This window comes from Eptatretus burgeri, chromosome 8 (genome assembly GCF_056783735.1).
Source record: "Eptatretus burgeri isolate ZD-2024b chromosome 8, Ebu_testis_v1, whole genome shotgun sequence".
Classification (NCBI taxonomy): Eukaryota; Metazoa; Chordata; class Myxini; order Myxiniformes; family Myxinidae; genus Eptatretus; species Eptatretus burgeri.
Genome location: NC_140968.1, coordinates 65,787,758 through 65,803,175, shown reverse-complemented (window position 1 = coordinate 65,803,175; position 15,418 = coordinate 65,787,758). Strand labels below are relative to the sequence as shown.

Below are 15,418 nucleotides of genomic sequence, written 5' to 3'. Positions count from 1 at the left end.
TGAACATGGAGCAGCAACAAAGGCTGGAAAGGGTGGAAATGCGAATGGTTCGGTGGATGTATGGAGTATCGTTGAGAGAGAGGAAGACAAATGATGACTTGCGGAAGATGATGGGAATAGAGTCTGTGATGGAGGTTGTGAAGAGAAACAGGTTGAGATGGTTGGGTCATGTGTTGAGGAAGGATGAAAGTGACTGGGTGAGAGGAGTGTTGGAAATGAGTGTAGTCGGAAGTAGAGGATGGGGAAGACCGAGAAAAACTTGGCTAAATGTGGTGGAAGAGGAAATGTAGGCAAGGGGATTAAGAAGGGGAGATGCAGAAAACAGGGTAAAGTGGAGAAGATTGTCATGGGGCCCGCAAGGCTAACCCCCGCTTTAGCGGGGAAAATGGCCTTTAAATGCTTGTGTGTGTGTGTGTGTGTGTGTGATAATTAAAAGCAAAACAATCGATTTTATCAGCAGGAAGGCGATAAGAGGTTGTTAACCACCGTAGAAAAATGAGGTACGGCTGAAGTTTTGAGCGTAAGCCGACAAACCCTTCATTGCAGCAAAATGGCTTCCACAGACATGATTCCGTTGTTTTTAATTCTTGCCTCCTATAAAAGAGTATAATGATCGAATGAAAAATTCCTTGTAACTCTAAAGTTACCGGATGTGGTCAATTGATCAGTTACTCTTGGGATGCCTGGACCTGCACATTGGTTTGGATGCCTTGGGATGCCTGGACCTGCACATTGGTTTGGATGCCTTGGGATGCCTGGACCTGCACATTGGTTTGGATGCCTTGGGATGCCTGGACCTGCACATTGGTTTGGATGCCTTGGGATGCCTGGACCTGCACATTGGTTTGGATTCCTCGGGATGCCTGGACCTGCACATTGGTTTGGATGCCTTGGGATGCCTGGACCTGCACATTGGTTTGGATGCCTTGGGATGCCTGGACCTGCACATTGGTTTGGATGCCTTGGGATGCCTGGACCTGCACATTAGTTTGGATGCCTTGGGATGCCTGGACCTGCACATTGGTTTGGATGCCTTGGGATGCCTGGACCTGCACATTGGTTTGGATGCCTTGGGATGCCTGGACCTGCACATTAGTTTGGATGCCTTGGGATGCCTGAACCTGCACATTGGTTTGGATGCCTTGGGATGCCTGGACCTGCACATTGGTTTGGATGCCTTGGGATGCCTGGACCTGCGCATTAGTTTGGATGCCTTGGGATGCCTGGACCTGCACATTGGTTTGGATGCCTTGGGATGCCTGGACCTGCACATTGGCTTGGATGTCTTTGGATGCCTGGACCTGCACATTGGTTTGGATGCCTTGGGATGCCTGGACCTGCACATTAACTGAGATGTCTGGATGCCTTGGGATGCCTGGACGTGTACATTGGCTTGGATGCCTTGGGATGCCTGGACCTGCACATTGGCTTGGATGCCTTGGGATGCCTGGACCTGCACATTGGCTTGGATGTCTGGATGCCTTGGGATGCTTGGATGTGTACATATTTTCGCTGCTCTGTTACAATGATCAATGTACAGGACAGTACTTTCTGCCTCTGTGCTTGTTTTTTGTTTAGTCCTCCACGTTGATCCAGCTTTATTTTAAAAATGAATGTAATACGTTTTGAGAAACAAAGATCCTGACAGCATAAAAGGTAGCGAGTTCAGGGTGTGTTAAGAGAGGTGAGTACTGTTGGCTTTACACAGGGATGTGACTCAACAGAGGGAACTACCAATACCAAATGTGTGCTCGTCATGTCGGGTTAGGGAGGGCTTGTCATGACATGGACTACACCACTGAATACCAAACTGGCTATTGTGTGAGACTTTATGAGCTGTTGTTGAATAAGGGCATGGAAGTTCTCACCTGTATACAAACTATTTGCAGCATGGCGAAAAGAGAGGCAAACAAGAGCAAAGGCGCCATTCTGTAAAAAGATCACACAGTTCTTACAACGGTGCACATTCCATGTTCGGAACAAAACCTCCCATCGAAATAAAGAAAGCAGAGTCCTTAATTCACAAGCAGGGCAAGTGGAAAATACATATTTTAATAAAGACTTAAAAGCAGAATGAAACATGAAAAACACACACACACACACACACACACACACACACACACACACACACACACACACACACACACACACACACACACACACACACACACACACACACACACACACACACACCTCGTGGGAGAATCTTGTTGGTTGTGTGGCGTCGACCTCTTGTTCTTTAACGGCCAAAATTACTTGCACGTTCTTGTGCAGTTGGCTGGGGTAAGCTTGGTCCAAGACTTTCACGAACCGGCTGATCAGGTGTATGCCGTCGACCCTAAACGTGGAAATGTTAAATGGTCCACAATGATTCGCTCACATTGCTGGAGGAATTCCAAAGAAGTTTGAGTACTGCGCCTCCCGTTCACAGCCTTCACTCAACGATTCAAGTCATTCGGTGCCAGTTTCATGCTGCCAAGTTAAGTGTCCGTTCCGTCCAGCACGGGCTCAAACTGATCAATACTATTGATTTTAAGGCAATCATGTATTCACAAGAACATGACAAAGAAACGCTATTCCTGGAACAGGATGTGGATAACACGCATGTTTACGGTGCAACAATCCGATACAACCGCATTGGTGTGCACCAAGGATAGTACAACCGCATTGGTGTGCACCAAGGATGATACAACCGCATTGGTGTGCACCAAGGATGGTACAACCGCATTGGTGTGCACCAATGATGGTACAACATCATTGGTGTGCACCAAGGATTATACAACCGCATTGGTGTGCACCAAGGATTATACAACCGCATTGGTGTGCACCAAGGATGGTACAACCGCATTGGTGTGCACCAAGGATGGTACAACCGCATTGGTGTGCACCAAGGATGGTACAACCGCATTGGTGTGCACCAAGGATGATGCAACCGCATTCGTGTGCACCAAGGATTATACAACTGCATTGGTGTGCACCAAGGATGGTACAACCGCATTGGTGTGCACCAAGGATGATACAACCGTATTGGTGTGCACCAAGCATGATAAAACCGTATTGGTGTCCACCTAGGATGGTACAACCGCATTGGTGTGCACCAATGATGGTACAACAGCATTGGTGTGCACCAAGGATGATACAACCGCATTGGTGTGCACCAAGGATGGTACAACCGCATTGGTGTGCACCAAGGATAGTACAACCGCATTGGTGTGCACCAAGGATATTACAACCGCATTGGTGTGCACCAAGGATGGTACAACCGCATTGGTGTGCACCAAGGATGGTACAACCGCATTGGTGTGCACCAATGATGGTACAACAGCATTGGTGTGCACCGAGGATGATACAACTGCATTGGTGTGCACCAAGGATGGTACAACCGCATTGGTGTGCACCAAGGATAGTACAACCGCATTGGTGTGCACCAAGGATAGTACAACCGCATTGGTGTGCACCAAGGATAGTACAACCGCATTGGTGTGCACCAAGGATGGTACAACCGCATTGGTGTGCATCAAGGATGGTACAACAGCATTTGTGTGCACCAAGGATGATACAACCGCATTGGTGTGCACCAAGGATGATACAACCGCATTGGTGTGCACCAAGGATGATACAACCGCATTGGTGTGCACCAAGGATGGTACAACCGCATTGGTGTGCACCAAGGATGGTACAACAGCATTTGTGTGCACCAAGGATGATACAACCGCATTGGTGTGCACCAAGGATGATACAACCGTATTGGTGTGCAGCAAGGATGGTACAACCGCATTGGTGTGCACCAAGGATAGTACAACCGCATTGGTGTGCACCAAGGATAGTACAACCGCATTGGTGTGCACCAAGGATAGTACAACCGCATTGGTGTGCACCAAGGATGGTACAACCGCATTGGTGTGCACCAAGGATGGTACAACAGCATTTGTGTGCACCAAGGATGATACAACCGCATTGGTGTGCACCAAGGATGATACAACCGCATTGGTGTGCACCAAGGATGGTACAACCGCATTGGTGTGCACCAAGGATGGTACAACAGCATTTGTGTGCACCAAGGATGATACAACCGCATTGGTGTGCACCAAGGATGATACAACCGCATTGGTGTGCAGCAAGGATGGTACAACCGCATTGGTGTGCACCAAGGATAGTACAACTGCATTGGTGTGCACCAAGGATAGTACAACCGCATTGGTGTGCACCAAGGATAGTACAACCAGATTGTTCTCATATTATTTGAAGACATCCGACTGCACCGTATCACGACATCGTGCGATGTGTGTTCACCATGTTTGAATCTCTTTAATAACACAAACTCGGTCATTACAAGATACGTTCAAGTTAATGAATAACAAAGTAATTATGTCGATGAATGAAAAAGCTTATAATTTACATCCTTTTTAAACACTTTAATCACAAATACCACGAGAACTCCTAAAAATGACTGTTTCCAAATATCGCGCCTTGCACGAGGGATGTTCATGTTCAGAAAGATACAAAATGATTAAAGTTCTCAAGAAAATGCCGAAACGAGTACATGTAATTACTCATCCATCAAACTCTAAATTCTCCTCAGATGTCGCGTCCCAGTTAATACGTTTGTACTTACGGTGCGCGGCTTCACTCTGGGAGAACTGTGGTTCTTTCCCGCGTGAGTCGCGCTTTACACACTCTGCCCTCATCGCACCCGCCGTCGCTCCGCCCCATCCCGCCGTCGCTCCTCCCATTCGCATCCCGCCGTCGCTCCGCCCCATCCCGCCGTCACTCCGCCCCATCCCGCCGTCACTCCGCCCCATCCCGTGGACGCTCCGCCCCATCCCGCCGTCGCTCCGCCCCATTCCACCGTCGCTCCGCCCCATCCCGCCGTCACTCCGCCCCATCCCGTGGACGCTCCGCCCCATTCCACCGTCGCTCCGCCCCATCCCGCCGTCACTCCGCCCCATCCCGTGGACGCTCCGCCCCATCCCGCCGTCGCTCCGCCCCATTCCGCCGTCATCAGAAGCCAATAAAAATCCACACTCACTGCAGTCAAACGCCACCATCCCACTTCTGAATGAATTTACGAATCAAACAAAACGGATCCACTTCACAATAATTTGGCGCCACACTGTAAAAAATCGCGCTTGTACTGTATTGTAAATATAATGTTTCATCACATCGAAAGTTATCCAAGAATCTAACGCCGTCCGATCAACTGAAGAAGAAACCAATGAACATTCTGAAAGGTTATCCGTTACGCCCTTTTAACCCTTCATCATGAACGTTGGCTTTCCCCCAACATTTGCAGGATCGTTTAATTCAAATTTGTCCCGTTCGTCATGACTCGAACTTTGTTGGAGGCTCAGATCAGCAGATGGTAAAACAAATTGCTCTCAAGTCATTAAATGTGGATGAAAGCCAAATCATAAATTATTAACATGACAAGAAAATCTGATTCCTTATTCCTGGGAATACATGTCCTCTTGGCTCACACACAACTACCCATTGAGGAAGATGCAAACATCCCTTAAAACTGGTGTTCCTGTTGGAAATCGAATTGGAGAAATCTAACCACGAACAATAGAACACACGTGAACCTTCGTGGTTGGTTTATTCGTTACTAACAGGAGAGCCCAGGGAGTGGTCGAGTTTGTATTTGATTATTATTATTACAAAGCAATGATATGGTAACACTGATCACATGCTTGTGAAAATTTGACATTTCACTCAAGCAGATTGGCAGGGACTGCAAGCAGCCATCTCTCTTCAGGACTTGTCTTCCATATCTACTGCCTCTGATGTTGACTCACCCTGGGAAATTCTTCCACAGAAACCTGCTCCATATCATCCATAGATTCATCCCACCTCGTCTTCAATTATCCAACTCTTCTTCCCACCCATGGTGCACTGAATCCTTTGGTGAGGCAGTTGCTCTGTTACAACTTACCTTCTCTTCCAGGAAGGCAAATCCGACCAAAGGCAATCTCAGCGCATTCCAAAACGTCCGCAACAAGTGCGTGTCCACTCTCAGGAGAGCCAGGAAACAACATCTGTCCAACCTCAAGTTTGAACTTTCAAACCAGTCTCCCTCCTTTAAAACCTGCTGGAGCCCAGTTAAGTCTGTCTCTGGTGCATCCATCCATCCATCGGGACCATACTCTATGCAGAGCGTTGGTGCTGCCCAAGCAGTCTCCTTGGCTATTGGGTACAATCCTGGACGGGTCGCCACTCCGACACAGGATACCAGCAAGCTAGCACTCATTTTGCCAACCTCAGAAGGATGACAGGCTGAGTCAACCCCACCTGGTATTGATTCAACATCCGACGAGGATTCGAACTCATGATCCTCGGATCCCAAGCCTAACTGGTGTATGCTCCCTTTTCATTACTTTCCTCTCTTAAAATGGCACCACAGCCGACTTCGCTCGTGGGAAGGCCGAATGCCTCACTTCTGTTTGTTTTAAAATCTTGTGTCCCCAACCCCTCACTTTCAGTACCCATCCTTCCCTGTCAGGATTAAGAGTTTGTGGGACCCATAGCTATTTTAAATGTTCAAGGCCATATCCGACGATATATTTGTCTATTCAAATTCAGTCAAGTAGAAATTGGCAAAGGCTTCATCCCGAAGTCTGGGGTGTGGGGCCTTTTCAAGTGTGGAGTCCTGGGCGATGGTGTCGGGAGTATACACACCTTGGGGGTTTCTTTCCCTCTGGTGTATGTCCATGAATGCTATGTCCAACAACGTTTGCGTTGTTTCCGCCCAGTGTCTCTGACCTGCCAGCTCAACGAACGCGTGTTCAACTTGTCCACCAGGGCTGTTGAACGATTGAGTCTTGTTGCATCGTTCTCTCTCGTGTGCTGTCCCATCCAGGATGATTGAAGAGCTCAAAGGAATTCTTTCAAAGGAACGGGGAGCCTGGAGGTAGTGTTGTAGGGCGTCCCAAGTCCTGTAACCAGGGACCTGTTAGCATGAAGTTGTCCTTTTCTCATGTATGCCATGAGAGTCGGTAAAATTGACATAGGGATTACACAGGAAGGTGTAATACGTACTTACCCTATCTGTAAATCAGGCAACGCACCAGGCAAGGTGAGGACAGGGTGGGACTAGAATGGATTTGGCTATATCTGCATCCTGTGTGTGGTTTTAAAAATGGCCTGCAATAGTTCAAGGGGCGCCATGACGCCACCCTGCCGGCGTAGTTGCACCGCAGTGGCAACTGCTTGCCACTTGATTGGCAATCTGTGAGCAAGGGATGGTTGGTTGCTGTGGGCAAGGCCATTGGAGAGGTGATAAAATCGTCTACACACGGGGGCAGTGAGGCAGTTGGAGAAATATAAGGCAGTCCGTTGGAGTTGGGACAGTAATCTGGGGGCTTGCTCTCTCTTTGAAAGTCCAGGCAGCTGTGGTGTTTCTTTGGTGCTGTGGGACTGGCCCATGCCTTCAGTGCTGCTAGTTCTGGAGACCTGCCCACCTGTATCCTCTGGAAGACCTTGCCTGCCTCCTCCCTCTCCCTCTCCCGCTGTGAGATTACTGAGTGTATTTATTTATTTATATTAATTTGTGTCAGTTTATCTTTCATCCTGGGATTCTCCATCCGTGTTGTCTCATATCTATACATAACTAAAACTCTCATCTTGATATATGTTTGTATGTATGTATGTATGTATGTATGTATGTATGTATGTATGTATGTATTGTTATGGTTCTAGGAACTGTATGCATACAAGACATACAGTTCTCCCGAAGTTAGTTATGCCATTAAGTATATGTGCAGATAGAACCCCTCCTTGTGTGTAGTGGGAAAGCAAAAGGGGATGCATTGCGATTTTTTTAGTTAGATTAATAAATCTTTATATCCCCTCCATCACGATCCACGGTCTACCTGCACCTCCGGAGCCTCGTTTTTCCGAGGCAGAATCGTCATGTCCGCAGTTCCTTTTCGGCTTCCCCAAACGTCCCAATTCAATCTTGGTAGTACCACCGTCCACCTTCCTCAAACACGCGTGGAGTGGGCGGGCTTTCCCGTCCTGGCCGAAATCCCGCCCAGAAAGGGAGGACCCCATGAAGGCCCTGTCCAATCGGGGTGGACGGTGACGTCAGCTTCGCCAAGGCCCCTCCCCGACCTTGGGGATCTATAAATTAAGACACCATCCTCAGGGTAGAGTGAGAGAGTTCGATGGGTTCGTTGGCTGGTTGCAAAGAAAGAAGGAAGATTGTTGGTTGAGTTGGTCCCTTGGTTGTTGGTTGAAGAAGGAAGGTCGTGATCACGGAGGGCCTGCCCACGTCTCGCCTCGGCGGCCCGTCTGTTGTGTTGGTCCGAGTACACCTGACCTTGACCGGGTCTCTCGTTGGGTCCTGTCTGCTGCCCCGTTCTATCTTGGACTCCGCGCTCTCCAGCCGGGCTCCTTCGCAGACACTGTCTCCACACATGCGGCTGTGGGCCGAACTGCACGACCTTTGTCGGGTGCCGCACCACGGAGCATCCCTTCCCTCGGAATGTTCGGGTGCAATAGAACTGTGACCTCAGCTCCCTCCCTCCCTGGCTGCAAAAGTCCTTTGCCATTCAACTTGGTTTATTTTGTCTCAGTGTGCGTCTGAGCGTGTGGTGCCTGTCCTTAAAGTAGAATTGTATGTTTTTTTGATCATTGTAATTCTTGCCTGTATTATTCTCGTGACAAGCCTGCTCCGTGTCCTCTTTTGTGAGTTGTTGTAAAATTGTCGCACTACATCTCTCTTCTGTCCCCTGCATAATACACCAATTAACCTGTTCCTGTACCACATGAATTTCCCCGCTTAGTGTAAATAAATTATTGTAGAAATGTTCCCAGCTCGTTTTTGTCTTTTCCTTCATTGGTCCAGCATGTTTCGGATCTAAGTTTAGCTGGGTCTTTATCCCCGATAATCTGTTCATTCTAGCTGGTACGTCCTTGGCAGTTCTGCTCGGCTGCAGCCGATCCCGAGTTGGTAGTTGGTACTCTACCGTAGTTAGTAGCGTAACCTGGTTCGGGCAAGGCATACTGAGGGCGTGGTTCCCCGGTAGTCGAAACCACGTGGTTAATTAGGTAAACTGATTACACCTGGCAGGAAGACCCTACGCTACGCGGTGGAGGTATTGGCATCCACAGTCGGTTAAGCGACTCGCCGTGTTACGGAATTATCCATGAGCGACGGCCTACAATTCCGGTAGTCTGATGGGAGACGACGTAACTTCCCCCACCTAGTGGTCGTTCTCGCCACCGGACCCCGGCCCACTACAGTATGTATGTATGTATGTATGTATGTATGTATGTATGTATGTGTGTATATATATATATATATATATATATATATATATATATATATATATATATGTATATATATATATATATATATATATATATATATATATATATGTTCCCGAAATACAGCCAAAACGGTACACGATAGCATAAAAATTTTAGGGCCACTTTACTCACCATTATCCTGCGGTGTGCAGTATCAAGTTTCATTCAAATCGGGCAATGAAAAAAAATATTAAAAAATCAATTCCCGATTCAGTCAAGTACTCTTCTGGAGAATTTGATCAATGCATACAACCTCAGCGGTATACTTCGCTGGAGCTATCTTTTTTCTTTTTTTTTCTTGAAATGATTGGTTTCATCAACCGCTGTCACAACGGGAACCCAACAGATTCATGGGTCGTCTAGTATCAAATAAACCTCTTATTACCTCTGCCACCGAAGGTGAAGGAGGTGATGTTTTTACTCCTTTCTGTCTGTTTGTTAATTGCCGGAATCCTTCGGATATCGGTGGCGAGCACGACCGTCAGAGGGAGCAGTAGAGTCGGCTCCACCGAACATACTGGAATTGAGGTCGTGCCTTTTGGATAAGTTTGAAAGGCACGGGTCCCTTACTGGATCATGAATCGCCAATAATTTGACCGTGTGGGGTAGGGTCAATTGCCAAACTTCAATATACCTAATTACCCATGTGGACAAAGCTACCGGGGAATTCACACCCTCGACGGACCTCGAGCGGAACGAGCTGTTACCGAGCCCAAACCGTGTGTAACCCGAGTGGAGATTACTAAGGCCCGTCGGACCAAATGAACAATTTACCGGCCTGAACGGCCTCGCTATTTCTCAATACACACCATGCCAAGTCAATGAAAGAAACACAGAAACGAGCTGGAACATTTAAGAAAAGGGATATTTATTTATAATGGGGCAGGGGAGCATGCAAGATGGCAGAGTTAACTGAATAATGAAGAATAGCAATTTATGTACAAGCACTTATGCAGCTTTACTTAATAGACTGGTGCCACAAACACACACACAGGTACACGCAAAAAGAAACGGACCCATCAGGTCTTTATCGGAGGCCCCCGACTCGAGGAAAGGCGAGCTGGAGGTCAGAGCCTATTCTTGGACCTTTCCGCCTCGTGCGGTCTTCGCGGATCAGGTGTGGCAGGACTCGAACCCGCCACACAATGCCGCTCCAAGCCCAGGCAGGCGATCCTCATGGGACAGGCTCACAGGCACACAGGCCACAATAGATGACGCTCTGTTGGCGGGTCCCCAGGAAGGCGACGACTGGCTTCAGAAGACCACCAGATGTCCGAAGACCAGAAGACAATTCCTCCGAAGACCAGAAGACAACTCCTTTTTGAAGACCAGAAGACAACCACTCTACCTTTGGCCCATGCGCGCTTCTCTTATACCACGCTCACACTCCCTCATTGGGCAGAGAGGGAACGCTCTATTCCCATATTTAGAGCCAAGGCAGAACGAAACGCTTGTGCCCATATTTGGGGCAAAGCCAGAGTGCAATGTTTGTGCCCATATTTGGGGCGAAGCCAGGGCGTGACGCTTGTGCCCATATTTGGGGCGAAGCCAGCACACCAACGTCCAGAGAAACCCTGCCTAGCACACTGGACTCCGCCATGTGCGTGCTGACACGCACGTGTGCAATGGTGCCGGTGGATGATGGTGGAAGGAAGCGAGGACAGGTGTCGTTGTTGTTGTTGGTAATTTAAATCCTAACTATCAAAATAACTCACAGCGCACGTATTAATCACCCATTAAACATAGGACTGGAGCCTAACTAGAAACATATACTTACCGATATAGCTGATCTATAGGACCTGACTTTTGTGTGCAGTAAGCTTCCAAATTCGCAACAGTATCATCCTTGGTGCGCACTAATGTGGTTGTATCATCCTTGGTGCACACCAATGAGGTTGTATCATCCTTGGTGCGTACCAATGCGGTTGTATCATCCTTGGTGTGCACCAATGTAGTTGTATCATCCTTGATCCAAACTAATGTGGTTGTATCATCCTTGATCCAAACCAATGTAGTTGTATCATCCTTGATCCAAACCAATGTGGTTGTATCATCCTTGATCCAAACCAATGTGGTTGTATCATCCTTGGTGCACACCAATGTGGTTGTATCATCCTTGATCCAAACCAATGTGGTTGTATCATCCTTGGTGCGCACCAATGTGGTTGTATCATCCTTGGTGCGCACCAATGCGGTTGTATCATCCTTGGTGCGTACCAATGCGGTTGTATCATCCTTGGTGTGCACCAATGTAGTTGTATCATCCTTGATCCAAACCAATGTGGTTGTATCATCCTTGATCCAAACCAATGTAGTTGTATCATCCTTGATCCAAACCAATGTGGTTGTATCATCCTTGATCCAAACCAATGTGGTTGTATCATCCTTGGTGCACACCAATGTGGTTGTATCATCCTTGATCCAAACCAATGTGGTTGTATCATCCTTGGTGCACACCAATGTGGTTGTATCATCCTTGATCCAAACCAATGTGGTTGTATCATCCTTGGTGTGCACCAATGTGGTTGTATCATCCTTGGTGTGCACCAATGTGGTTGTATCATCCTTGATCCAAACCAATGTCGTTGAAGAGAGAGATACTATTCCAAGTCATACCTACTCATAGAAAGCATCCTAAAATGCAAAGCCCATCTGCATCCGCTGTGTACTCGAACTAAACTTGACGAAAACCACACCAAAAAAAAACCATGAAAAATTTATTAATTGGTGTTCTCCATATTATTCTTATGAAATAGGTTTGTTGAAAATTTTATGACAAAAGCTCAAACGGTTGTAGTCTGGACAGAGAGACAGACGCACGCACACACTGCACAACCCCGTCTCCCACTGCAAGGGTGGATGGGCTAATAAAATATACCAGTTATTTTCATCAGTCATAGACCTCAGACAAGTGGGTGAATAGAAGGAACATGAACACACAAAACACACACACACACACACACACACACACACACACACACACACACACACACACACACACACACACACACACACACACACACACACACACACACACACACACACACACACACACACATCTCTGATCATCAGAAGTGGAGAACATTGTTCTGTGAATTCACAGCTCGACTTTTGATCGCACCGACTTTTGACATCAGGGTCTTTTGGGTGTTTTCAACCCCAATGATCCAAAAGACCCAAAAGTCCCTGAGAACCCAAAAGACCCAGAGGACCCAAAAGTCCCACAAGACACCTAAGACCCTGTAGATCCTGTAGACCCTTTAAGACTCAACTATAAATGGATGAGGTGTGTGAGTGAGTGCTTGTGCGTGTGTGTGTGCGTGTGCATGTGAGTTGTGAGTGTGTGTGTGTGTGTGTGTGTGTGTGTGTGTGTGTGTGTGTGTGTGTGTGTGTGTGTGTATGTGTGTGTGTGTGTGTGAGGCATGTTTTTTTTGTGACGCTCTACAAAAACGTTTTGATGTGGAATGTGATACACCACAAATGATCACCATGACCTCCTGAGTTGAATAAGCTAATTAAGCTAATTAACAATAAATTCAACACACTTTATATTAAGGTATATAAAGCAGCTTAATATGTCCTTCTACCATGGTATGGCATTCTAATTACAAAATAAATAACAAAAACAATTATAACATTGTAACAAAGCATATATTAATAATAATAATAATTATAATAATATTTATAAAAATAATAAAAAATAGTTGTATCACATGGCAATAATAATAACGAACATATATACAAGCCAGGAGGCGGCCATGGGTCGCCAAGCATCCGATGACCTTTGACCCCTGATCTGAGTTAATCAAGTACTAAGTACTTACGAAATTGCAATCGAATCGGTTAACCCGTGTCTGAGCAAGGGGGCTTTGAATGGACATTTTGCCTGAACCATGCACTCATTGACCTTTGACCCCTGACTTAGCCGAGATAGGTCAATATGTCCTGAAGCAAAGTTGTAGTACCCATTGAGTACTATGGACCTATGAACTTTCATTCGTATCGGTTAACCCGTGTAAGAGCAAGGGGGATTTGAATGGTCATTTTGCCTGAAAATGCACTCATTGACCTTTGACCCCTGACCTAGCCGAGATAGGACAATATGTCCTGATGCAAAGTTGTAGTACCCATTGAGTTACTCTGTACCTATGAACTTTCATTCGTATCGGTTAACCCGTGTAGGAGCAAGGGGGTTTTGAATGGTCATTTTGCCTGAAAAATGCACTCATTGACCTTTGACCCCTGACCTAGCCGAGATAGGACAATATGTCCTGATGCAAAGTTGTAGTACCCATTAAGTTACTCTGTACCTATGAACTTTCATTCGTATCGGTTAACCCGTGTAGGAGCAAGGAGGTTTTGAATGGTCATTTTGCCTGAAAAATGCACTCATTGACCTTTGACCCCTGACTGAGCCGAGATAGGACAATATGTCCTGAAGCAAAGTTGTAGTACTAATTGAGTACTATGTACCTATAAACTTTCATTCGTATCGGTTAATCAGTGTAGGAGCAAGGGTGCCTTGAATGGTAATTTCACCGGAAAAATGCACTTATTGACCTGACCGACTCGAGATAGGTCATTATGCAAATGAGCAAAGTTGTAGTACTTATGACGGTCTATAAGCATGTAAATATTCATTCGATTCGGTTCAACCATCTTGGAGCTAGTGTACTTTGAATTTTCAGCGGGAGTGCTCAATGGCCCTCGGACACCCAAGTTGAGAGGGTTGCCATTTGGAAAATATAAGATATAGAAAAAAAATGGATGTCATATAGTGGATAGAGAATCACCTTAAGATTATGCATACCAAATGTCATGGAGTTCCATCTACTGATAACTACTCGGTATCAATTTGAATGAAAAGTACCGAAAATGCAGTTTGAAATCGGAAATCCCCAAAGTTCGAGGGGGTGCTGTGAGTGAACAAAGATCTAAATCGAAAATCTGGCTCCATCGTTTGTGCACAATGTATTCCAGACGATTAGTGTGAATTTTCATGACCATCCGACCATAACCCTAGGAGGAGTAGCATTTGGCACGAAGGCACCTCCAGCTCTCGCATATTATCGATTTTTGCACTAATTGACCTTTGACCCCTGACCTAAGCGAAATCGGTCAATGTCATGAGGCAAAGTTGAGTACTCTTTGAGTACCATGAACCTGCAAAGTTTCATCCGTATCGATGCACTCACCTGGTCGCTAGGGGGCCTTCAATTGTCGCGCATACCCGAATTGTCGGGGGCGCTGCGGGTAAAGCTTTCCATATATCACAAAAACCGGAATATATTTGATAGAGCATCACCTGGAGATCATTCGTGCCAAATTTCATAACCCTACGTGGGATAATGGATTTCGGAATTGATTTCGCGTGAACGGTACCGATTTTGAAGGTTGCTAGGGAACCAAAGCGTCCCTAGCAACCATCACAATTTCCAAAGCACGAGGTCATAAGATGTACCTACCACCCGAGTTTGGTCAAAATCCGCCCACGTTTACTACCAATTATGCTGATGACAAACGAACAAACATCCAAACAAACAGCCAAACAAACGGACAGAATTACTGACAATGAGGGTCACCTATTTCGGCGACCCAACACCTATTTCGGCGACCCAATAATGCACGTCTGGGTTTGGTGAAAGGCAAGCTAATGCTCAAGCAGTCTAGTCGGCGGGTATGCAGAAAAGACCATGAAGACCAATGAAAACTTGGTCCATCGGACCAACGGGCCCACTCGTGTGTGGAAAACGCTTCCGTGTGATCGAGGCACACAAGACCGTTTTGTATGAATGTTTCTTGAGTAAAATGTGTTTTATTGAGTACACACGCTAAAACAGACACTATTTGATGAAAAGCACGTGTTTCTGAATTGGAATGGTGATTTTGAACAAAAAACGGCGTCAGGAACGAGCTATATTATTAAAATAAGTGTGTTAAAAGCAAAAGCTGAAGAAAAAAAATCCACAGCTAATATTGCCAAGTGCTGTTGAATATCGTCCAATGATATGGAATACCTTTGGAATCCTGTCCATTATTGTCGGTAAAGGGATGTTTCATGTATTTATTCTAGTTGTACAGTATTAATTTCGTTCGGTGTCTGGCGGCC

At 46.4% G+C, this 15,418-nt stretch overlaps 1 protein-coding gene across 1 annotated transcript in view; it reads right to left on the bottom strand.

Annotated features, from left to right (window-relative positions):
* Window positions 1–4,730, bottom strand: part of LOC147021925 (calcitonin gene-related peptide type 1 receptor-like) — a 71,749-nt gene extending 67,019 nt beyond the window's left edge. Inside the window, exons 1-3 of the mRNA XM_085892353.1 lie at window positions 4,616–4,730; window positions 2,194–2,338; window positions 1,869–1,929 (exon numbers count right to left, since the gene is read on the bottom strand). Coding sequence (XP_085748479.1) covers window positions 1,869–1,928 — 60 coding nt within the window. The 5' untranslated portion in view covers window position 1,929; window positions 2,194–2,338; window positions 4,616–4,730. The remainder of the gene's footprint in view (window positions 1–1,868; window positions 1,930–2,193; window positions 2,339–4,615) is intronic.
* Window positions 4,731–15,418: the final 10,688 nt, after the last annotated feature.